This window comes from Ambystoma mexicanum, chromosome 2q (assembly GCF_040938575.1).
Source record: "Ambystoma mexicanum isolate Mex_15411 chromosome 2q, UKY_AmexF1_1, whole genome shotgun sequence".
Lineage (NCBI taxonomy): Eukaryota > Metazoa > Chordata > Amphibia > Caudata > Ambystomatidae > Ambystoma > Ambystoma mexicanum.
In genome coordinates, this window is record NC_090924.1 from 871,498,057 (window position 1) to 871,516,946 (window position 18,890).

General features: G+C 49.3%; 1 protein-coding gene across 1 annotated transcript in view; it reads left to right on the top strand.

Moving 5' to 3' along the window:
- The window catches only part of LOC138569029 (patched domain-containing protein 3), a 146,221-nt gene that overhangs the window by 41,293 nt on the left and 86,038 nt on the right, over positions 1-18,890 (top strand). The window contains exon 3 of the mRNA XM_069646743.1: positions 10,756-10,901. Coding sequence (XP_069502844.1) covers positions 10,756-10,901 — 146 coding nt within the window. The remainder of the gene's footprint in view (positions 1-10,755; positions 10,902-18,890) is intronic.

The window sequence follows — 18,890 nt, forward strand, 5'->3', positions numbered from 1 at the left end:
TTTGTTAGGTTCCCCAGAGTAGCGGTATGTTAAGCTATATTTCCCAGATCCTGACACCACAACCCAACATCTATTTGCACTGCCACAATCTGCTTTCCCAGTGAGGCCTTCAGGTCCGCTATCGCCAACATCACTTGATTGTGCAGTTCCATGGCTTCACCCCCTCCCCCTGTGCTGGATCCATGTCACGCTCAGAAAACTGTTTATTAGATTTGGCAAAACTAACCAGCGTGGGTTGGTTTGACTTTGCCTTGGCTGATTTGGGAGGCATTTGGTTGACTTAATGCACTGGTAATTGGACGCAATTGTTCTCTGTCCCCCAGCACTTCACATGAAGACCTCGGCATAACTGAATAAATCTGGATTGTGAATAATCAAGAACCTGGAATCATTAAGTGTGTGCCAAGGAATTAGAGCTGGGGTAGCCCTGCAAATGCAAGTGCCACCTTACATGCCTCAGTAGTGTCCAGCTGCTCACTGCTATTATGCTATATGGACCGCTGCAGCTTTATATCTGGGTCTTCCCTTTGGCGTCCCACCTAGGGATATTGGGTGGCGCGAGTCTATTGCAACCAAAGTCTCTATCTCCTTTTGCCCAGGAGTAGAAAGGCTACTATTCCAGTTCACCGCTCGGCCCGGGTCCCCTCTAAAATCCCAACATTGAGCGCTACGAGGCACTCACGTCACTGTTGGTGGGCCCGGGATCTATCCCTGTCGACTCTTCCTCCCCACTGCATCTCCCGGGACAGCCGTCATACAGCTAGGCCACTTGTGCTTCCCATATGGGGTGCTGAGCTCATTAATGGCTTGGCCTGCGCACTTGCCTTATGTTTGTCTCTACGCCCAAAATTTCAGAGGGAGTCTGACGATGCTCCTCCTCCTGCAACTTCTCCAAATCGTGCGCACTGGTTCCTCAGCATGTAACCTCTTAGATGCATGCTCCTCTCTGGTCTGCCTCCTCAATCGAGCCTTCCGCTGTCCTCCAGTCAGTACGCTGGGGCGGTTAGGGCTCCTTGCATGCTCCTTGCTGGTCTGCCTCCTCAATCGAGCCTTCCAGTCAGTCCGCTGGGGTGTTTCGGGCTCCTGGTGTGCTCCTTTCTGGTCCGCCTCCTCAATCGAGCCTTCCACTGCCTTCCAGTCAGTCCGCTGGGGTGTTTTGGGCTCCTTGCATGCTCCTTACTGGTCCGCCTCCTCAATAATGCCTTCTGCTGCCTTCCAGTCTGCAGTGTTTCAGCCCCCCAATCCTTCTGAGCCTCCAACGCTCCTCCACTGCCTCCTTTAATTCACGGCCGCCATCATATTTACCGGAGCATCTCGGCGTAGTCACGGGCTCCTCACTCCTCCTTCCTGCAGGGCAGTTCAGGCAACCAGTGCTTGACCACTATGGTCCGCCCCCACAATCGAGCCTTCCACTGCCTCGCAGTTGGTCCGCCGGGTGTATCAGGCTCTTCCCACATCCAAGCCTCCAGCACTCTTCCTCCTCTTCACGGCCGCTATCTTAATTACCGGAGCTAGCAGCCACCTATACCCTTTATGCTCTGCATCTCAGCGCCGCCACTAGCTCCTCTTTCCTCCTTTAACCAGGGCAGCCCCGGCTAGTTCTCCCACTTTCCTGCAAACTTTCAGCTGATTCTTGATGCGGAAGCCTGCTATATACAAGGATCTTGAAGGATCAGACAGGAGCCGTCATAAAAGGTGACATACTCCATGGCCGCTGGACATGCCCCTCCTAGGTCTGGTCTATTAGTTCTACCTTTTCAAATCCTGATGTTACACAGTCATACATAGACACGATATTCCTTCGAGTGCAATCAGAAAATGTCTAATATGATCTTTTTACTAGTTCAGATGCAAAACAGTTAAACAATTATCTCTCACCTGAACTTCAGCAAAAGTGTGCAAGCCAATTTACGTTTTATATAGTCTAAATAACAATCATAACCTACTGGTGATTTACAATCCCAATAACATTTCAGGAGGGTAGAACTGAAGCTCTTGTCAATTACCTGTTCAAATTCTTCGGAATTCAGGGGGTGCTGTCGAGCAGCCAGCAAGATGGCCGCTTAGCTTTAACGCTCCGTGGCCCATGAGCTACATATCCGCCTCAATCAGCGGTTCTTGGGACATACAGGAGCCGGGACCCCGAGCATTCCGCTGCCCACCGCCTATGCATCATCCTGCCCTGTTTTGGGGCGAAAACGGACCTTGGGAGCTACTATTTTTCTGCCGGCTGAGGCCTCAGGGCCGCGTGACTCCTCTGCAGCCCATCCCCCCCATCGCCCTGCGACGGTTCGCTTTGCGGCGGCGGCCGGCTGCCTGACATCTGCATTACCAGGCTTGGTGCGCGGCTGCCCGGGGCACAGAGATTACCCCCCCTCTCTGCCCTCCCTCCCTGGACTTCATGGCCGGCCGCTGCTGAGAGGCGCTGTTATCCGCGTCCCGCTCTCCCCGTGGGGGTGCGTCTGAGCCCGTGGCCTGCCGGCGTGGCTTTTCTCGCCGCCCGCTCCTGTCTGGGGGCGGCGGTGATGGCGCCGGCCCCCCGGCGGGCAAAATCACTCTGGAATACAGCAGGGGTGCCTGGAGTGGCCCCCCCGCACTGACGCCACCTGATCACTCCTGCCTCGCGCCTCTGCCGCCGACTTCGCTGGTCCCCTGAGACGGCTGGGACTGGCGGCCGTGCCGAGGCCTCCCAGTTACGGGCTCCGGCTATTGTTTGGGGGCCCGCTTCCGCCCGGATCTACTGCTGCAGGTTGGAGGCCTGCTCCTACCCGGATAGACATCCACTCTTCGTCCTGCAGGTCCCAAGGTGAGGAGGTTGGGAGAGCTGGTCGCTGCGCACTGAGCCCATCTGTTCTGCCTCATCCTCGGGCGGCGCCTGTTCCACCCCACTAGGAATGTGACCCCCACGCTCACCAGGCTCCCCCGCGACCACTCTCCTGGTGCTGGTGCCACCCTGGGCATCCGCTACTCCCCTCTCCTTAGTCTGCGCACCTACTCGCTATTCCCCATGTGCACTAGGCGCCCCTGTCTGCGCTGCCCTCCACTACTGGCGCCCTCTGCTAGGCCCTCCTGGCTCAGAGACGGGCGCCGCAGGATACTGTCCCTCCCAGACCATACTGCCACCCGGACGCCTTGCTTGCCCCTTAAAGTGGGCTCACCGCCCCAGAACACGCCTGTTGAGGGTGCTCCCTGCTCCTGCCTCCTAGGCAGTCGCCGACCCATCGCTGATTAAGGGCCTAGTCCCGCTATAAACCCCCTGGGCCCCATTGCTGTCTTTCTACGATACATTCTTTGCTGTTATCAAGGTGCCCCCAAAGATGTCCGGCAAAGCACATGGGGCCAACAAGGCTGGAGCAATAGATAAGTTTGCCAAATCGCTGGCCAAGCAAGACCAAGCTGGGACTGCCCTTCTTCAAGACGACTCGGATGCATCCTCATGTTCTCCTCAACCAGACCTTACGTCACTCATGGAGTCTATGGCCAAAAGCTTTGCATCATTTCATGAAAAATTAGATGACATAAATGCCAATGTAGCCTCACTGCGCACCAAATTGGACCAGCATGGCACTAGGCTGGTTGAGGCCGAGACCAGAATTGGGGCCACTGAGGACGAGGTACACGTGCTCCAGAATACGGTCTCTGACTTGGTGCGAGATATGAAGCAGGTTAAGGCAAAGTGCGATGATTTGGAGTCCAGGTCCCGCAGGAATAATATCCGCATTGTGGGGGTTCCTGAGACGGCCCTAAAGGGCAAAATGGAACTCGCAGTCGAGACCCTTCTGAGAGACCTCCTAGGGGATCCTCAGCTCGCCCCTTTCTTTACCATTGAGCGCGCACATCGTTCACTGGCACCTCGCCCCAAGCCGGGGGACTTCCCCAGACCAATTATAGCCAAGGTTCTCAGCTTCAGAGATAGAGACCACATTTTACAGCTTGCCCGTGAAAAAGGGGAACTGAGACTTGAGTCCCAGATTATCCGCATCTTTCCTGACTTCTCGGTCAGCGTTCAAATTAGAGCGCAGGCAATTCAATGGTGGGAAAAAAATGCTTAAAGAGAGGAAGGTGGAATATGCCATGTTGTTCCCTGCAAGGCTGAAGCTCACCCACCGTAATAAACTGTACTTTTTCACAGTCCCTGAGGAGGCAGTGAAATTTATCGAGTCCCATATCCCTGTCCCAGGCCCTGAGGGTGACCCCGTGGATGAGGGTTGAACCTGCCTGCCATGCACCCGTTACTCGAATCATTGTGGTACCGTTACCACGCCTGTCATTTGCATTTTTCTTGTAATCTCATGTATCTTTTCCCTTGTGAATTCTCCTATTGTCGTAACTCATTGTGAAGTTTCTTGTAATGCAACATGGGTCACAGCTGTATGGTTCGCGGTATATTGCACTTATACTGGGGTCCTCTATTCCTACAGCCCCTACTCACTGTACCCTACTATGTTGTCTCTTCTAAAAACTTAACTTAACCACCGCTGTACGCTATTTGGTGTACTCCACCGTTCAACTATCTTAATCGGACTCACATCGGCAGCTACCCCCGCTGCAGTTGCAACGCCGAGTTTGGCTTGTTTAGTTCAATGGTTGCTCCCCTGTTTGGTTTGGGGGTTGGTGCAGCCCCATTGGGCTTGGCACAAAAGCCATGAGACTTTGGGTGGGTTTTTGGGCACTGCTGAGTTGGAGGTGGCAGTGAGGGAGGGGGAGCTGTTATTGGGGGATGTTTTAACAACAAAAATGGTAAGACAGTGGTAGCTTTTGGTATGACACATCTTGTCACTGTACAAGTGGCTGGCACTTGTTCGACAAAATATGACACACATTACTCGGATCCCCCCTAAATTGCTACTGAATGGCTATTAGGCTAATGTCTTGGAATATCAGAGGGCTCAGCAACTTCACGAAGGCACCCAGGGTCACGGCCTACGTCCAGAGGCACGGGGTCAAAATACTTTTCTTACAGGAAACTCATGCCCTCGCACAATTATCGTCCTCTCTTGCCCCGTCATGGGTCCCCAACAGATATTACACTGTGTTCTCCTCACAATCCAGAGGTGTCCTCACCTTGATTCACAAGTCCTCAGAGTTCTCCCTTCGCACCAGCCATATAGATGTCAAGGGTAGATATGTGATCCTCCACTGTTTCCTCGCTAATGCGGAATGCCTCCTGGTCAACACATATGCCCCATGCATTGATGCTCCCGATTTTTTCGACCACATCCTTGACATCCTCCTTGGCTATGTTGGGGTTCCCATCATATGGGGGGGGGACATGAATCTCATCCTGGACTCCGACTTGGACAGATCCGGTGTTGCACCCAGAACACTGTCCAGGGCCGCTCGCGGCCTCTATGCACACATGCTCACTGCCGGTCTAGTGGATGCCTGGAGAGTACTCCACCCAATGTCGAAAGAGTTTACATTTTACTCTTCCGTCCACGACAGTCATTCCAGGATTGATCTTTTCCTTCTCTCCGCGGGGCTCATGGGCAAAACACTCACCACACAGATTCTCCCTCGCACACTCTCCGATCACTCGCCGGTCATGTTGGACATTGCCTTGCACCCGGCCCTCCCTCAGCACTCTAACTGGCGGTTTAAGTCTGACGCACTACATGATATAGTCTTCAAGGCTGACATCCTTGCAGATATCACCTTGTTTTTTGATAGCAACAAACGCCATGACACAACGGACGGGGTGAGATGGGAGGCCTTTAAGGTTTTCATCAGGGGCATGTGCATCTCCAGGGAGGCTGGGGTCCTGAAAGACATTAGAAACTCTCTGCGCCGTTCTGAGTCCAGACTTGGGGAGCTAGAGAGCGAGTATGCGGTCACCCCCTCTCCGCCCAAACTGGCACAGAATAGAACTGAACAAGACACGTTCGAGTCCTTCGCTCACAGCGAGATAAGATACCTTGCCCGCCCCATTGCGGCCCGAAAGTATGGTGAAGGAGAGAGGCCAGGCCGTACTCTTGCCCGCCTCGACAACGACGGAGTGCGACATTGGTCCGACCGGCCCATTCTTGTGACCTTTGCAGATTTCTATGCAACCCTTTATGCCCAGCAACCAGAGCACAGCCCGCAGGATCTTGACGACCTCGTAGACCGCATTCCAATGTCCCTTATATCCCTAGCCACCAAAGAACAGTTAGATGCTCCATTCACCCTTGACGAGATCCCCGCTGTCATTTCAGCCCTCCCTAAGGGTAAAGCCCCCGGTCCAGATGGCCTGACTGCCGAGTTCTATCAGGAACATGTTGCCCTCCTTGCTCCACGCCTTCACGAGGTTTGGGTGGAGTCGCTGCGCCTTACCACCCTCCCCCGGTCCCTGCGTGAGGCTGTCATTACCGTGCTCCCCAAACCGGGTAAGCCTCCGGATGAGTGTGGTTCTTATAGACCCCTCCCTATCCCTTATCAATACCGATATCAAAATCTTCACCAAAATCATAGCTAACAGGTTCCTCCCCATCATGAAATATCTGATTCACCCAGACCAGAGCGGTTTTGTCCCGGCCCGTTCCACTGCCTTAATCATTCGGCGACTATTTAACGTCATCTCTAGAATTGACCCCCAAGCCGACGCGGTGGCCGTGACATTGGACACCCAAAAAGCGTTCGACATGGTCTCGTGGCAATATCTGTGGGCGATGCTGGAGAAGATGGGGATTGGCCCACACATGATGTCCTGCATTAAACTGCTATACACTAACCATGTGGCCAGAGTCCTGGTTAACTCTCACCTGTCGGCTCCCTTCTCCCTCCACAGGGGGACACGACAGGGGTGCCCTTTCTCTCCCTTGTTATTCGCGATGGCCATCGAGCCCATGGCTGATAGTGTACGAAACAACCATGTGGCAAAGGGATTCGCCTGCGGGATACTCCCAAAATTATATCACTGTACGCCGATGATGTGCTTTTATATATCAGAGACCCCTCAGTCCACCTCGACCCGATCATGCGTGAAAGTATCAAAATTGGCACATTCTCGGGCTTCACCATGAATTACTCTAAATCAGAAATCTTTCCCCTTACTCCTGCAACCTCCCAACCTGCATGCGAGTTCCCTCTCAAATGGGCACCTGAGAGCATCAAATACTTAGGGGTCCAGGTGTCCCTCTCAAAATCCTCTTTATTGTCTGATAACTATGGGGCTGCCGCACAATATGCTCATACCAAGATGGAAAGATGGCGAAACCTCCCCCTTTCACTATCAGGGAGACTTTCCCTAATAAAAATGATAATCGTTCCAAAACTTCTGTACATATTCGCTAACATTCCACTTTGGCCCGGGAAACAATACTTTGCAGACTTGCACGCGGGGTGCGCCCGTTTTCTTTGGCATTCAGCGGCCGTGCGCAGAAAGTGGCAGCATATGACCCTACCTTACGAGAGGGGTGGCTTCAGTGCACCTGACCTCACCCTGTATTGGATAGCCTCCCAGGCCCAGCATGCTACATACTGGTACCACCACCAGGAACCCCCCCGCATGTTAAGCTTGAAATCCTGGCGACCGAGGAGGTGAATGTCATGTCCTTGATCCTTTTTCACTCGTATAGATCGCAGGCCCCTGCTGACCCAGTGGCCTCCACTATAAGGGTGTGGCGGCAGATTCTGACGCCTGGTTCCGGCTCCCCCCCGTACTACAAATGGCTTCCCCTCTGGTCTTTCCCTGGCCCCCCCCCCCCACACAGGATAAGCTCCTTATACGCCACTGGTCAGACCTGGGATACAGATCATTCTCCGACCTGTTCCCTGACGGGAAATTCATCACCCCAGATACGTGGAGGCCGGGGCATTCCAGGTCCCCACTTGGGCTGCTGCAATACTTCCGACTCAGGGCGGCAGTCCAAGACATGTGGCATTTGTACCCGGACGAACCCCCTGAGTCCCCTGAGGTCTGCTATATAGCCAATTCCGCTGGTGGTAGGGGCATTGTATCCTCCTTGTATAAAATGTTGATGCCGCGTGCTGTTGAACCCCCCCACACTGCTCGGGATGCCTGGAGCCGGAATCTGGGATTAGACATCACAGATGATATGTGGTCCAAAATGTGCATGCACACTCGCAAGGTTTCTCTTAATTCCAGAGTTAGATGTGTTCAATACAAGCTACTCAATCGCCTGTACTACACCCCCTACGCGATTGGAAAATTTGCCCGAAATCAGTCCCACCCCTGTCAAAGATGTACACATGTTCTGGTCTTGTGGGGCATTGACCCCGTTCTGGAATGCAGTGCTTGAAACCCTCTCTGAAATAGTGGGGTTCTGTGTAGATCCTGAACCTCTGTCTCTTCTGTTTGGGCTCTGGGAGGGGGCTGAAGCGAAACGGGAAGCTAAGTTTCTGAATGTGGCAGCGATTGTGGCCAAGAAATGCATTCTGCAATGCTGGAAGCGCAGATCCCCCCCTTCTCTGGAAATGTGGCTGAAGGCCCTCACCTGGACACAATCCTGCGAAGAAGACTATATTAACATGCTGCCTAGTAATGCTCGCCCTAAATACATATGGACAGAGTTTTGTAGTTACTTGAACCGCAAGGTGGACCTGGAGCTCTTATATTCCCCTCCTTCTCCTGATCGGGGGCGGATCACTCTACATGATGCATGCCTCTATTGTAATTAGCCTCTGTTGGGATTGCATATGACCTTCTGTAGAACTTGTACTTTATCATTCACGCTTCAACATGAAATGTGTGTCATTATTGTAAATGGTACTGTACCGGCTGCTACTTCTTGCCAATAAAGAAAAGTAAAAAAAATAATAATAATTCTTCGGAATTCTGTTTGGAAAACTGGTGTTACATTTGGTTTAATGTGGTCAGATTAGTCCAATAATTGCTATAATGCAGATAGATAAATAGCTCTTTGGCATGTTTGCACAATGCCAAACTACTGCCCCCATCAGGTTTCAAAACTTCCTGTTGTGCTTCCCTGAATTAGACGAGTGAGGATGCACTCCAAATCAGTATCCAATAAAGCAAAGTCTTGAGGGCAACAACATGCCAATATAATTTAGGCCGATCTCCTTGTGAAGTGGAATCATGGGAGAACTCCTTGGAAAGTTCAAGACGTTTTTAAAAGCTTGTTCTCCGTAACCTCCAACATTTTGACAGTACAATGTTCCCAAATCCCTGAGCTATAGAGTGCAACTTAGTGAGCTTGGAGTTTATGAATAGTTGGCCTCAATGCGCCATGAACATGATCTCTTGTGCATCTAGCTATGACAGCACTATATAATATGATGAAAGGCTGGTTTTATCAAACTGTTTCGAATCGAATTCACAGCCCTTATCCTTGAACCTAATACCTTGAAATTATTCACTTGATCAATAGAGGAACCATCAATTTGAAGACTTATAGCGGGCTTAAAGACAGTGGGCCTCATTACACGGACAGCGGTGGACCAAGGTGCTATTAACACCTTGGTCCATGCCGGTAAAATACCGGCACCGCCTTGGAGGAAAGGGGAATTACCACCCCATTACAAGATTGGCGGGCGGTAATTCCCCCTTCCTCCATCTCCCTTCCCCATTCCCATTTTTGCCCCATAGGGCTCAATGGGAATGGGGAAGGCGCTAAGTACGGTGCCGCAAATTGCGGCACCGTAATTAGCACCAAGGTCACTTTACGGGTCCCTACTTTAACGGCTGGTCTACAACAGAAATACAGAAGAGTCACTGAACTCCTTGACCTTGTCTTGATCACCACAACATAACAGAACAAAAGTAGCAATGCCGTAATGGCTGCTTTAAGATAGGCATTGTGTGGTAATGTGAGCTGGGCGATGAATGCTTGATTCTGTGAGGTGCTGTATTATGTCAAGCATGTGAGTAGAATGCTGAGTGAATGATGTGATTTAGTTGGGTGAGAGTTTTGAGAGTGACAGTTGGAGTGCGGCTGACTGAGGTGACATAGAACCTGCCGGTCTGTTCTTACCTGCAACATAGCCAATACAGAAGAAGCCGACTTTTCTTTTCTTCAGCTTCGATCCATCTTTGTGCTTACAGCATTCTTACAGCATGTAGAAAAGCTTGTACAAAATATATGGGATAAAGTACTTCTACCTTATAAGGATAGTTCAAGCTCTGAGGAACTCTGTGACCAAAGAGAGGAACAAGAACAAAGGTGGAGTTACTTTGCAAGGTCTCGGAACTCTGAGGTAACTTGCAATAGCCATTGCAGTAATGTTGGGGTATTTTATTCCTTATAATACATGGCCATACACTGTCATCCCCATTAATGGCTGGTCTCTTCCTTAATCGGAAGTATCAGATCTTCCAGTTTTTGACACATATAATCAACGCAGAATTTGTTTAGCTTTAAAAAAAACCTCTGATAGGGTTACCCAGTGATTGTATTGCAATTCTCCACACACATTTTTCAGTTCAGAATATTCATCACAAAGTAATTCACATGCAATATATAATCAAAAAGGTACATATGGTAAATTTGCTAAAGGAGATCGTGTTATTTTTGAGGAGAAGTTGGGGTTGACGTTTAATGGGGGGCTGCAAGCATTTACCCTACATTTTGTTGATGCTCTAAAATTAAAACATTCATAATATTTTAGGATCTAAAAATCAGTGGGACAGTCGCATGGAACCCTATTCATCCCATTATTGAAGGACACACCCAGCTGCCCCACTACTAGAAACATGTATAGTCAAACGTTCTGCTAAGGCAATTGATAAATGCTGTTGCAGGTAAGAACTAAACCATGCCCTATTATACTAAACTATTATGTTTTTATTTCTTTCAGGTTGGACTGCGTGAGAAACAAGTTTTGGGTTGCATCCTTTGGGGTGATTACAACTGGCATGGCAGTGCTGGCTAGTTTGGGGCTGCTGCTAATGTGTGGAGTCCCGTTTGTCATCACTGTAGCAAATGCCCCCTTCCTTGTTTTGGGTAAGTGAAAACAGCGAACAAGGTGTAAGTTCAGCGTGGAAACGTTGCCATCCAATACATCCACTGTGCACCAAATTCAGAGTTGCCTCGTTACCATTCTATGTTACATGAAGTTTGCATACAATCGCGTGTCTAGGAGTTTGTGAAATCTAGTTACTTTTCGTTTTTTGTTAGCAGTCTTCCAACCTGAGAAACGTTTTTTAAAAAATGCATCATAAAAACACATTACTGTACAAATAAATCAGATACTGATTTGCATTGCACATTAATATAACATGTGTTATGAATATCTCTGCCAGGAGCCTAAGTGCCATCTGAAGGCTTGGCTTTGAGGAGTCTTTGCTCTCTATTTCTTGCAGTCTTTTTTTTTAAAGACACTTTTGCGAATAAACAATTTTGATTACTTGAAAAAGTGCATTTAAAGCTGGTCAGAATGTGTAGAAATATGCTTTGAATTGTGCCATCAATTTTCATAACGATAGAACAGGGTATCTTATCATGCATGCCCATGGGCACCTTGTCAGGGCATCCTTTTTGCCACCACATTTTTTAGGTGCTTCGATAACAAAAAAATCACCTTTATGTGGGACGAGTGAGGGTCGTGTCCCATAGTAAGTGGTGGAGGCAGCTTGCGGTGCCGGGAAGGGGAGAGGGAGAAAGAGAGCACCTCCATTAAAGATTATTCAAGCCAGCGATGGCAGATGTTATTTCTTTTAGTGCAGATGTGGTAGAATTTCCCCTGAATTAGTGCGAGTGACTGAGCATTGCGAAGGCACCCGAAACAATCTAGGAGCATTTGAAATAATGCTTTAATGCGATGCAACATACAGCATAATCTTTTAGAACAATTGGGCTAAAATCATATAATGTACAATTGGTTCTGCAAGGTAACACTTGAAAAAAATCCAAGAGACAGAAGCAGTGGCATAACACAAAATGTGGGGCCCCCCCTTCGAGCCATGCTGAGACGCGCACCCCCCAACTCCCCAACTCGGCAACAAATCACGGGTCGTGCCACACTCTGGGCCGGACTAGATTATCACGCTTGCCCAATACGCACAAAGGTGCTTCTGAAAGGGTATGCTGCACACTGCACTAGGAGAAAGATATAAATATTTGTTTTAATGCAATATATAGCACACTTTCTAAGAAGAATTGGGAATAAAGCCACAAAGTTTGCAATTGTTTTGCAGGGTAACACCAATCCAATACATCCAAATCACCAACAGTGCACAGGAACATTAATGCTTTGCTATTAAAAATACCATTCCACACTGAAAACATGTCCAACTGGCTGCACAATGTAGACCAGTGTAGACACGTAATAACATTACAGTAAAGCATGCCAGGCCACATTTAGGCATACCTAGAAGACAGGTTGCACCAAAATGCCAGTCGAAGCAATAACACATTAAAGCCTGCATTTCCGCAGTGCCTAACAACACAGCCAAACTCTTTAAACCCTGCAAGGAACCGGTCAATCCTGTTGCGGTCTCTGCCTCTTCTGTTCTCTCTGTATGGTTCGGGCCTCTCACTTCTCCACTAAATCTCAGGACATCCTGTCCTCTAGCTCCTCATCCTCTTTCTCTTACTCTCTCGGCCCCCTTTGGCCATCTCTACCTCTCCTCCTCCTTGTTCCTCTTTCTCTCTGACAACACCTGAGAATGATTCTAGACAAGTCTGATCTATAAAGTGTCGTCCAAACAGGTGCTCCCCTGCTCCTCCAGAACCATCAAGGACCATTTTGACACCCTCGCTCCAGCCTTGGCTGATTTCTGGAATCACTCTTTCGCCACTGGAACGTTCTCCTCTCCCCTTAAGCACTCCTTTGTGCGCGCATTCCTCAAGAAGCCGTCTGCAGAACCGACCTGCCCAGAAAACTGAAGCTGTCTGCTGAACCGACCTGCCCAGAAAACTATCGCGCAATCTCCATCACACCTTTCCTGGGCAATCTCTTGGAAGCTCTTGCCTTCTCCCAGCTTACTCTCTAAACTGACTCTGTTGGATGCCTCCATGACCATCAGTCTGGCTTCAGAGCTGCCAGAGGCAATGAAACTGCTCTCCTGAACACCTGTGAAGATCTGCTCCCTAACCCTGATTCCAGCATTCCTTCTCTCCTCATCCACCTTCTTTCCTCTGCTTTTGACACAGTCAACCACGCCATCCTAATTATCGACTCTGTGAGAACCTGGGCATCACGGATCAGGGCCTGGAGTGACTGACCTCGTTCCTCTTGGACTGCCCCTCCCCTCGCAGGTCCAACTTGGTTCCTTTATCTCCACCGCCTCTCTCTACCTGTGGCGTTCCCCAGGGCTCTATCCTCTCACCTTGGTTTTTCAACCTCTACTTGGTACTTTTGGCCCGCATGATCTCTACCTACTCCTCTAACTTTCAGCGTTTCAGGCCAAAGAATCTTGGTGTCATCTTCAATGGCACTCTCTCTTTCACTCCTCACATCTCAGACGTTGCCAAGAAGTACCCCTACCAGCTGCTCCTCCTCAAAGAAACTCTTCCCTTTCTCACTTTCCACCAGAGGCTCACTGTCTGCAGAGCCCTGGTTCTCTCTAGGCTGGACTACTGCAACAGCCTCTTTATCAATCTGTCTTCCTCTACTCTCTGTCATCTGCAACTAATCCAGAACAGGACTGCAAGACTTATCCTTGGCCTCAAGCCCAGGGATCGTATCTCTCCAGCCCATTGGCTCCCAGTGGCTGCAAGGATCAAGTTCAAGACCCTTTGCATTGTCCACAAGGCTTTCTGGGGCCAGAGCCCGCACTACATCCAACGCTCTCTTCCAAAATACCTTCCTACTCGAGCCCTTCGCTCAGCTACTTCCAACTCTCTAAGGGTTAGACGCTTCTCGAGGCAGAGAGTGGGGGTAGATCTCTCTCCTCTGCTGTTGCCTCCCTCTGGAATGGCCTCCCTGCCCCTCTCAAACTTGTGCCGGACCACCTGAAGTTCCGGAAGAAGCTCAAAACATTCCTCTTCTCCTCTGCTTTATCTCTCTCCCTCCCCTGCTGACCTACCTGGCTTACCTGTCTGCTGTACCGACTCATTACTTGCCTACCCTCAGAGTCTCACTGGGTAAAAGGCTCTTTCTTGATCAGTCACCCTTGCACTGCCTCCGGGCCTACCACGCACTTAAGGGCTGTAACTGTAACCCAACAGTCCCTTGTTCTCCTTCCACTACCTACAGCCGCGCTGCTCTGACTGCACTCACTCAGAGCATTGCTGCCCTGTTATCCCCTCCCCACTCCCTTGTACTTCCCCCCTCCCTTTCCCCGTGCACTTCTCGTTCTCACACTTGCACGATCCGAATGACAATAGGCCTAGTAAGATCGTTTGTCTTGTCCTCCCTCTATCTTCCATCTCTTATCTTGTCATGCCTAGAAACACTTGTGTACAGGCACGTTATAAATGACTTATATCATATCATATCATTTTATCACAGATGCCCAGAAAATATACAATGCCGCAGTAAGAAATGGGTAGACTGGCAGCACCCAAAGGCCAATCTAGCCAGGTAATTACACTTAGCAGGACTGCTTTATCAGAAATGCCCAGTTAAAGAAAGTCATACCAAACTGAGGAATGACTAGACTGACTGCACCAAAATTACCTTCTAACCACTAATAACACATATCATGCCTGCTTAGCCAGGACCTGGACAACCATAATGATTTATGGCACACTCCCGCCAACCACACATCCCCTCTCCCTCCCACCCCTACCCAACCTCCAAAACCAGCTCCTTGACTCAGAATTACCTCCACCCCCTCTTCCTTGTCCCAGATCTTACATATGAGGCTCCTTACCTCGTAGGTAAGTACTGGGATGTGGAGAGGGACTAGGAGTAAAGAACATTAGAGATAGCTAAGTCAGGCATTACCTCCATGTACCTCTACCTCATCCCAGTACTTGTGTATGAGGCAGAGTGCCTCATACACAAGTACTGCCTCATACATAAGTACTGGGGTGAGGATGATTAGGTCTACGAGTAAAGATTACCAATAAGTAATCAAGGCATTAAACATTAAGTAGTGTTGCAACACCATTGAGTTGACTGGGCTTCAGCACTCCCCCCGTGAATGTGAAATTTTGGGATATCTTGACTCGACCTGGCTGACCTTTAGAGCAGTTGCGGGACAGAACAGGACACATATGTTAAATGGCACCTGGGGTTCGCTGTTAACAAGGGCCCAGCAATTCCCAACATAAAGCATTTCACTGTTAGTACCTGCATGCAAATACCACATTTTTAGGCAATTGAAATTGTGATGTGGGTTTAGTACTTGCATGCCAGGGGAGTGATTGGAAGGGTAGAGAGGGAATAGGAGACCATCCATTCTCATAGCAGTCCATAAGTGGGTGCTTTCAGACTTAAAGGTGAGAGTTAACTGCTTGTAACATTGATGCTGCACTAGAATAGTCTCATTAAAATGCGTAAAGAAGTTAGATGCCCAACACAAATAAGTTTGCCCCTCCCCACCGCCCGTGACATTAGCACCTCTTCCAACATTTGAAGGGTTAGCCCCACAAAATTAAGGTTTTGTTGCCCCCCTGAACACAAGCACACACACCATTCACCATATACACACACACACACTCAGCCATCCATACATTTAAGTGTGCACTCTTTCACTATACGGGCACACCCAGGCAGCCATCCATATATTTAAGTGTGGCACACTCAGGCAGCCACTCGTACATTTAAGTGTGAACCCTTTCACCATACAGGCACACACACCCAGGCACCCACCCATATATTTAAGAGTACACCCTTCCACTATACCCTCACACAGGAAGCCACCTATACATTTAAGTGTGCAACCTTTCACCATACAGGCACACCCAGGCAGCCACCCATACATGTAAGTGTGCACCCTTTCACTGTGCACGCACACACGCACACCCAGCCACCCATAATTTTGTGTGCACCATTTCACCATACACTTACACAGGCAGCCACCTATACATTTTAGTGTGCACCCTTTCACCATACACTTAGACATGCACATGGGGTTGAGGGGAGCCCTATTACATCAAAAAGAAATTGGGGCTCAATACGGGTCTGGCGGTTACCGTGCCGGTGCTACCGGCGGGTTGCCACCGGACCCATAAAATATTACTGGCACCTGACTTCCCCCGTGCCACCCGGGTATTCCAAGTCCGGCGGCCGGGAAGTCCGGCAGCCGGGAAGTCAGGCACCGGTAATTTCGTTAATCCCCATTCCCGTGGAGTCCTATAGGACTCCACGGGAATGGGGACATGGAAGCAACAGCACTGTTGTTAACAGCGCCGGTGCTTCTGTGATGGGTCTGCCTACCGTGGCCGCTGTACCCGGCAGGGTCACACCTGTCGGGCACGGCGGCCCCGGACCTGTAATATGCGGGTCCAGAGACAACAGTGCCGGTAAGCTTACAGGCACGTTGTTTCCGGAACGGCATGGTCAGAATGAGCCCCATTGTTTCTTTTTGAACTCACTCTGACTTCATTGAGAAATCATTTCAGTTAAGGACAGAACCAGAACGGAAACTATTTCTCTTTGAAGTCATAGGGCTTCCCTCCACCCCATGACATGGAGGCCTCCAGCCTAGGGTCTTCCATGTCATGGGGTGGGGGGAGCCCTCAGACTTCAAAAAGAAAGTTTCTTTTTGTAGTCACTCTGCCTTCATAAAGAAATTATTTCTGCTACAGAAATAATTTCTTTATGAATGCAGAGTGAATTCAAAAAGAATATATATTTTTTTTGGGGGGAGGGGAGTGCATTTTTTTTATCTCCAAGTGGGGCCCCATCCCAGGACATGTGCTGGCTGGGTCCCCATACCGTGGGTGCTGCAGGGGCCCCTGTTGCGCCAGTGGACAGAAGTCATGCTCCGTGACCAACAGTACTCAGGAATATTGTACAGCATTTTTATGATCCCTGTGCCCTGTGAGAAAAATTGCTGTTCGTCCCCTTGCTGCTAATCGAGAATAGAGTCTTCATGTATTTTCAAAATCAATAATATTTTAACTGAAATCAACCATTATAAGCTTTGTAATTTCAACCTTCAATTTCTTTGACAATACACTGTTACTGTATAAATCAATTTCAGACAAAAGGAATTTTTATGCATTGAACATTATACCCATTCATTTAACTTTACCACATCCCATCAGCAAATGGCTTTCAAAATATACAATTCAGAAAGAAATGCTGTTTTAAAGAGAAAATATCAAAGTAAATTATTGTATTTATTTTATTTGTTTCACTTGTATACGCCATGACTGAGAAGCTTTTCCCTCCCGCTTTGGATCGTTTGAACCTGGGTTGCGTAAATCTGTGGGTGTAAGGTGTTCTCAGGGGCTTGGACAAGCGAGTTCTAGCCATTTTTGTTTGCCAGGTAGGCTGGGGTGGAGTTGGAGATACACCTGTGTGTGATAGTCAGTGTCTTGAATACAATTATTTTGCGGATGGGGAGCCAGTGTGCTGCTCCTCTGGCCGCTGAGATATGTTCCGCTCTGGGAATGTTCAGGGCTGCTTGGATGGATGGTCTGGAGTTTTTGAATGTTGTGGGCAGAGGTCCTGGCGAAGAGAACATTGCAGTAGTCCAGTCTGGCTCCCACCACTGCATGAGCGATCATGAGACAGCTGTCAGTAGAGAGGAAGGGTCTGGCAGCATTAAGCAGTTTGGTTGAGTAGGCCGCTGAGGAAGAGGTAGCATTCACTCGACGGGTCAGGGAAAGTGTTGAGTCAAGATAGACCTCTAGAGTTTTGACTGCTAGAGAGACTGAAATAATGGTGCCATCGATGTTGAAGGCTGCGTAATCATGGCCAAGTTCTTTTAGCGTTAGTGCAGGCCCTACGAGGAGTAGCTCAGCTTTCTCATTGTTCTTTTTTTGTAAATCTTTTTATTAAACTTTTTTAACCAGTGAAAACCAGTGCAGCATAGATCTGAGCAATTACATAACATAGAATAGGTGGTAGTACATCATTGTCACTTCCGTCGCCTTCTCTAGGCAGAGCAGCCTGTATACAGTTTCAAAGTAAAGTCTGAGAGGTTTCCCAATTTGAGGTTAACAGCCACAAAACATTGCCATGAGTTCAAGGGTACACAAGCACACTGGGGACACATCCATGCATGTTCCCCATCCTGGTTCCTTCACTCTCTCATACACCCTGTTTGACTGTTCCCGCAGCACCTCTTCTCCTCCTTTCAGGCACCCCCTGTCCCCAGTTCAGCAGTGATCTCTTCCCCTCCTCATGGGGGCATCAAGTCTGTTGAGAAGTGTAACTCATTTAACAGCTGACTCCAATCCAACACCACCCCGTCTTCCAACATAGGGTCTCGGGTCCTCTTTAGGATATCTAATCCTGCCATCCTCCACCTATGGATGTCTTCCATCCACTGTCTTAAGGATGGACCGCAGGGTTTCTTCCATGCTATAGCCACTCTCCTTTTGGCCAGTACTAGCATCAAGTGGGCCAGCCGCCTCTGCATTTTGTGGCGTTTCCCACTCAGCAGTAATCCCCATAAACATACTTTTCGGACACATTCAAAACTGGAGCCCAGTAGGCCGTTGATTCTTGATACTACTGCTTGCTAGAAGTCTTCAACCAGTGAGCACCCCCACAACATGTGCCAGATTCCTGCTTGCCCTACCTAACATCTCGGGCAAGCCACACTCAAAGTATTGCTCATTGTGTGTAGTTTCACAGGGGTTACATATACTCTATGTAGGACATTAAATTGTATTAATTGAAATCTGGCATTTCTGGAGGTCTTCTGGATCTTTCCCCATGTTGTCACTCAGTCTGTTTCCGGGATCCGTTCCCCTGCGTCTCTCTCCCACTTGGTCTTGACTGCTAGCACCTCCCCTGGGAACAGCTCACCTATTGACTGATAAATCCTAGAGATTCTGGCTCGTCTCTCCCCCTGCGTCAGTAGCAACACTTCCATTAATGGGTTTGTAGCGGGTTCCTCCGGGATGTCCTCCCATATTCTTGCT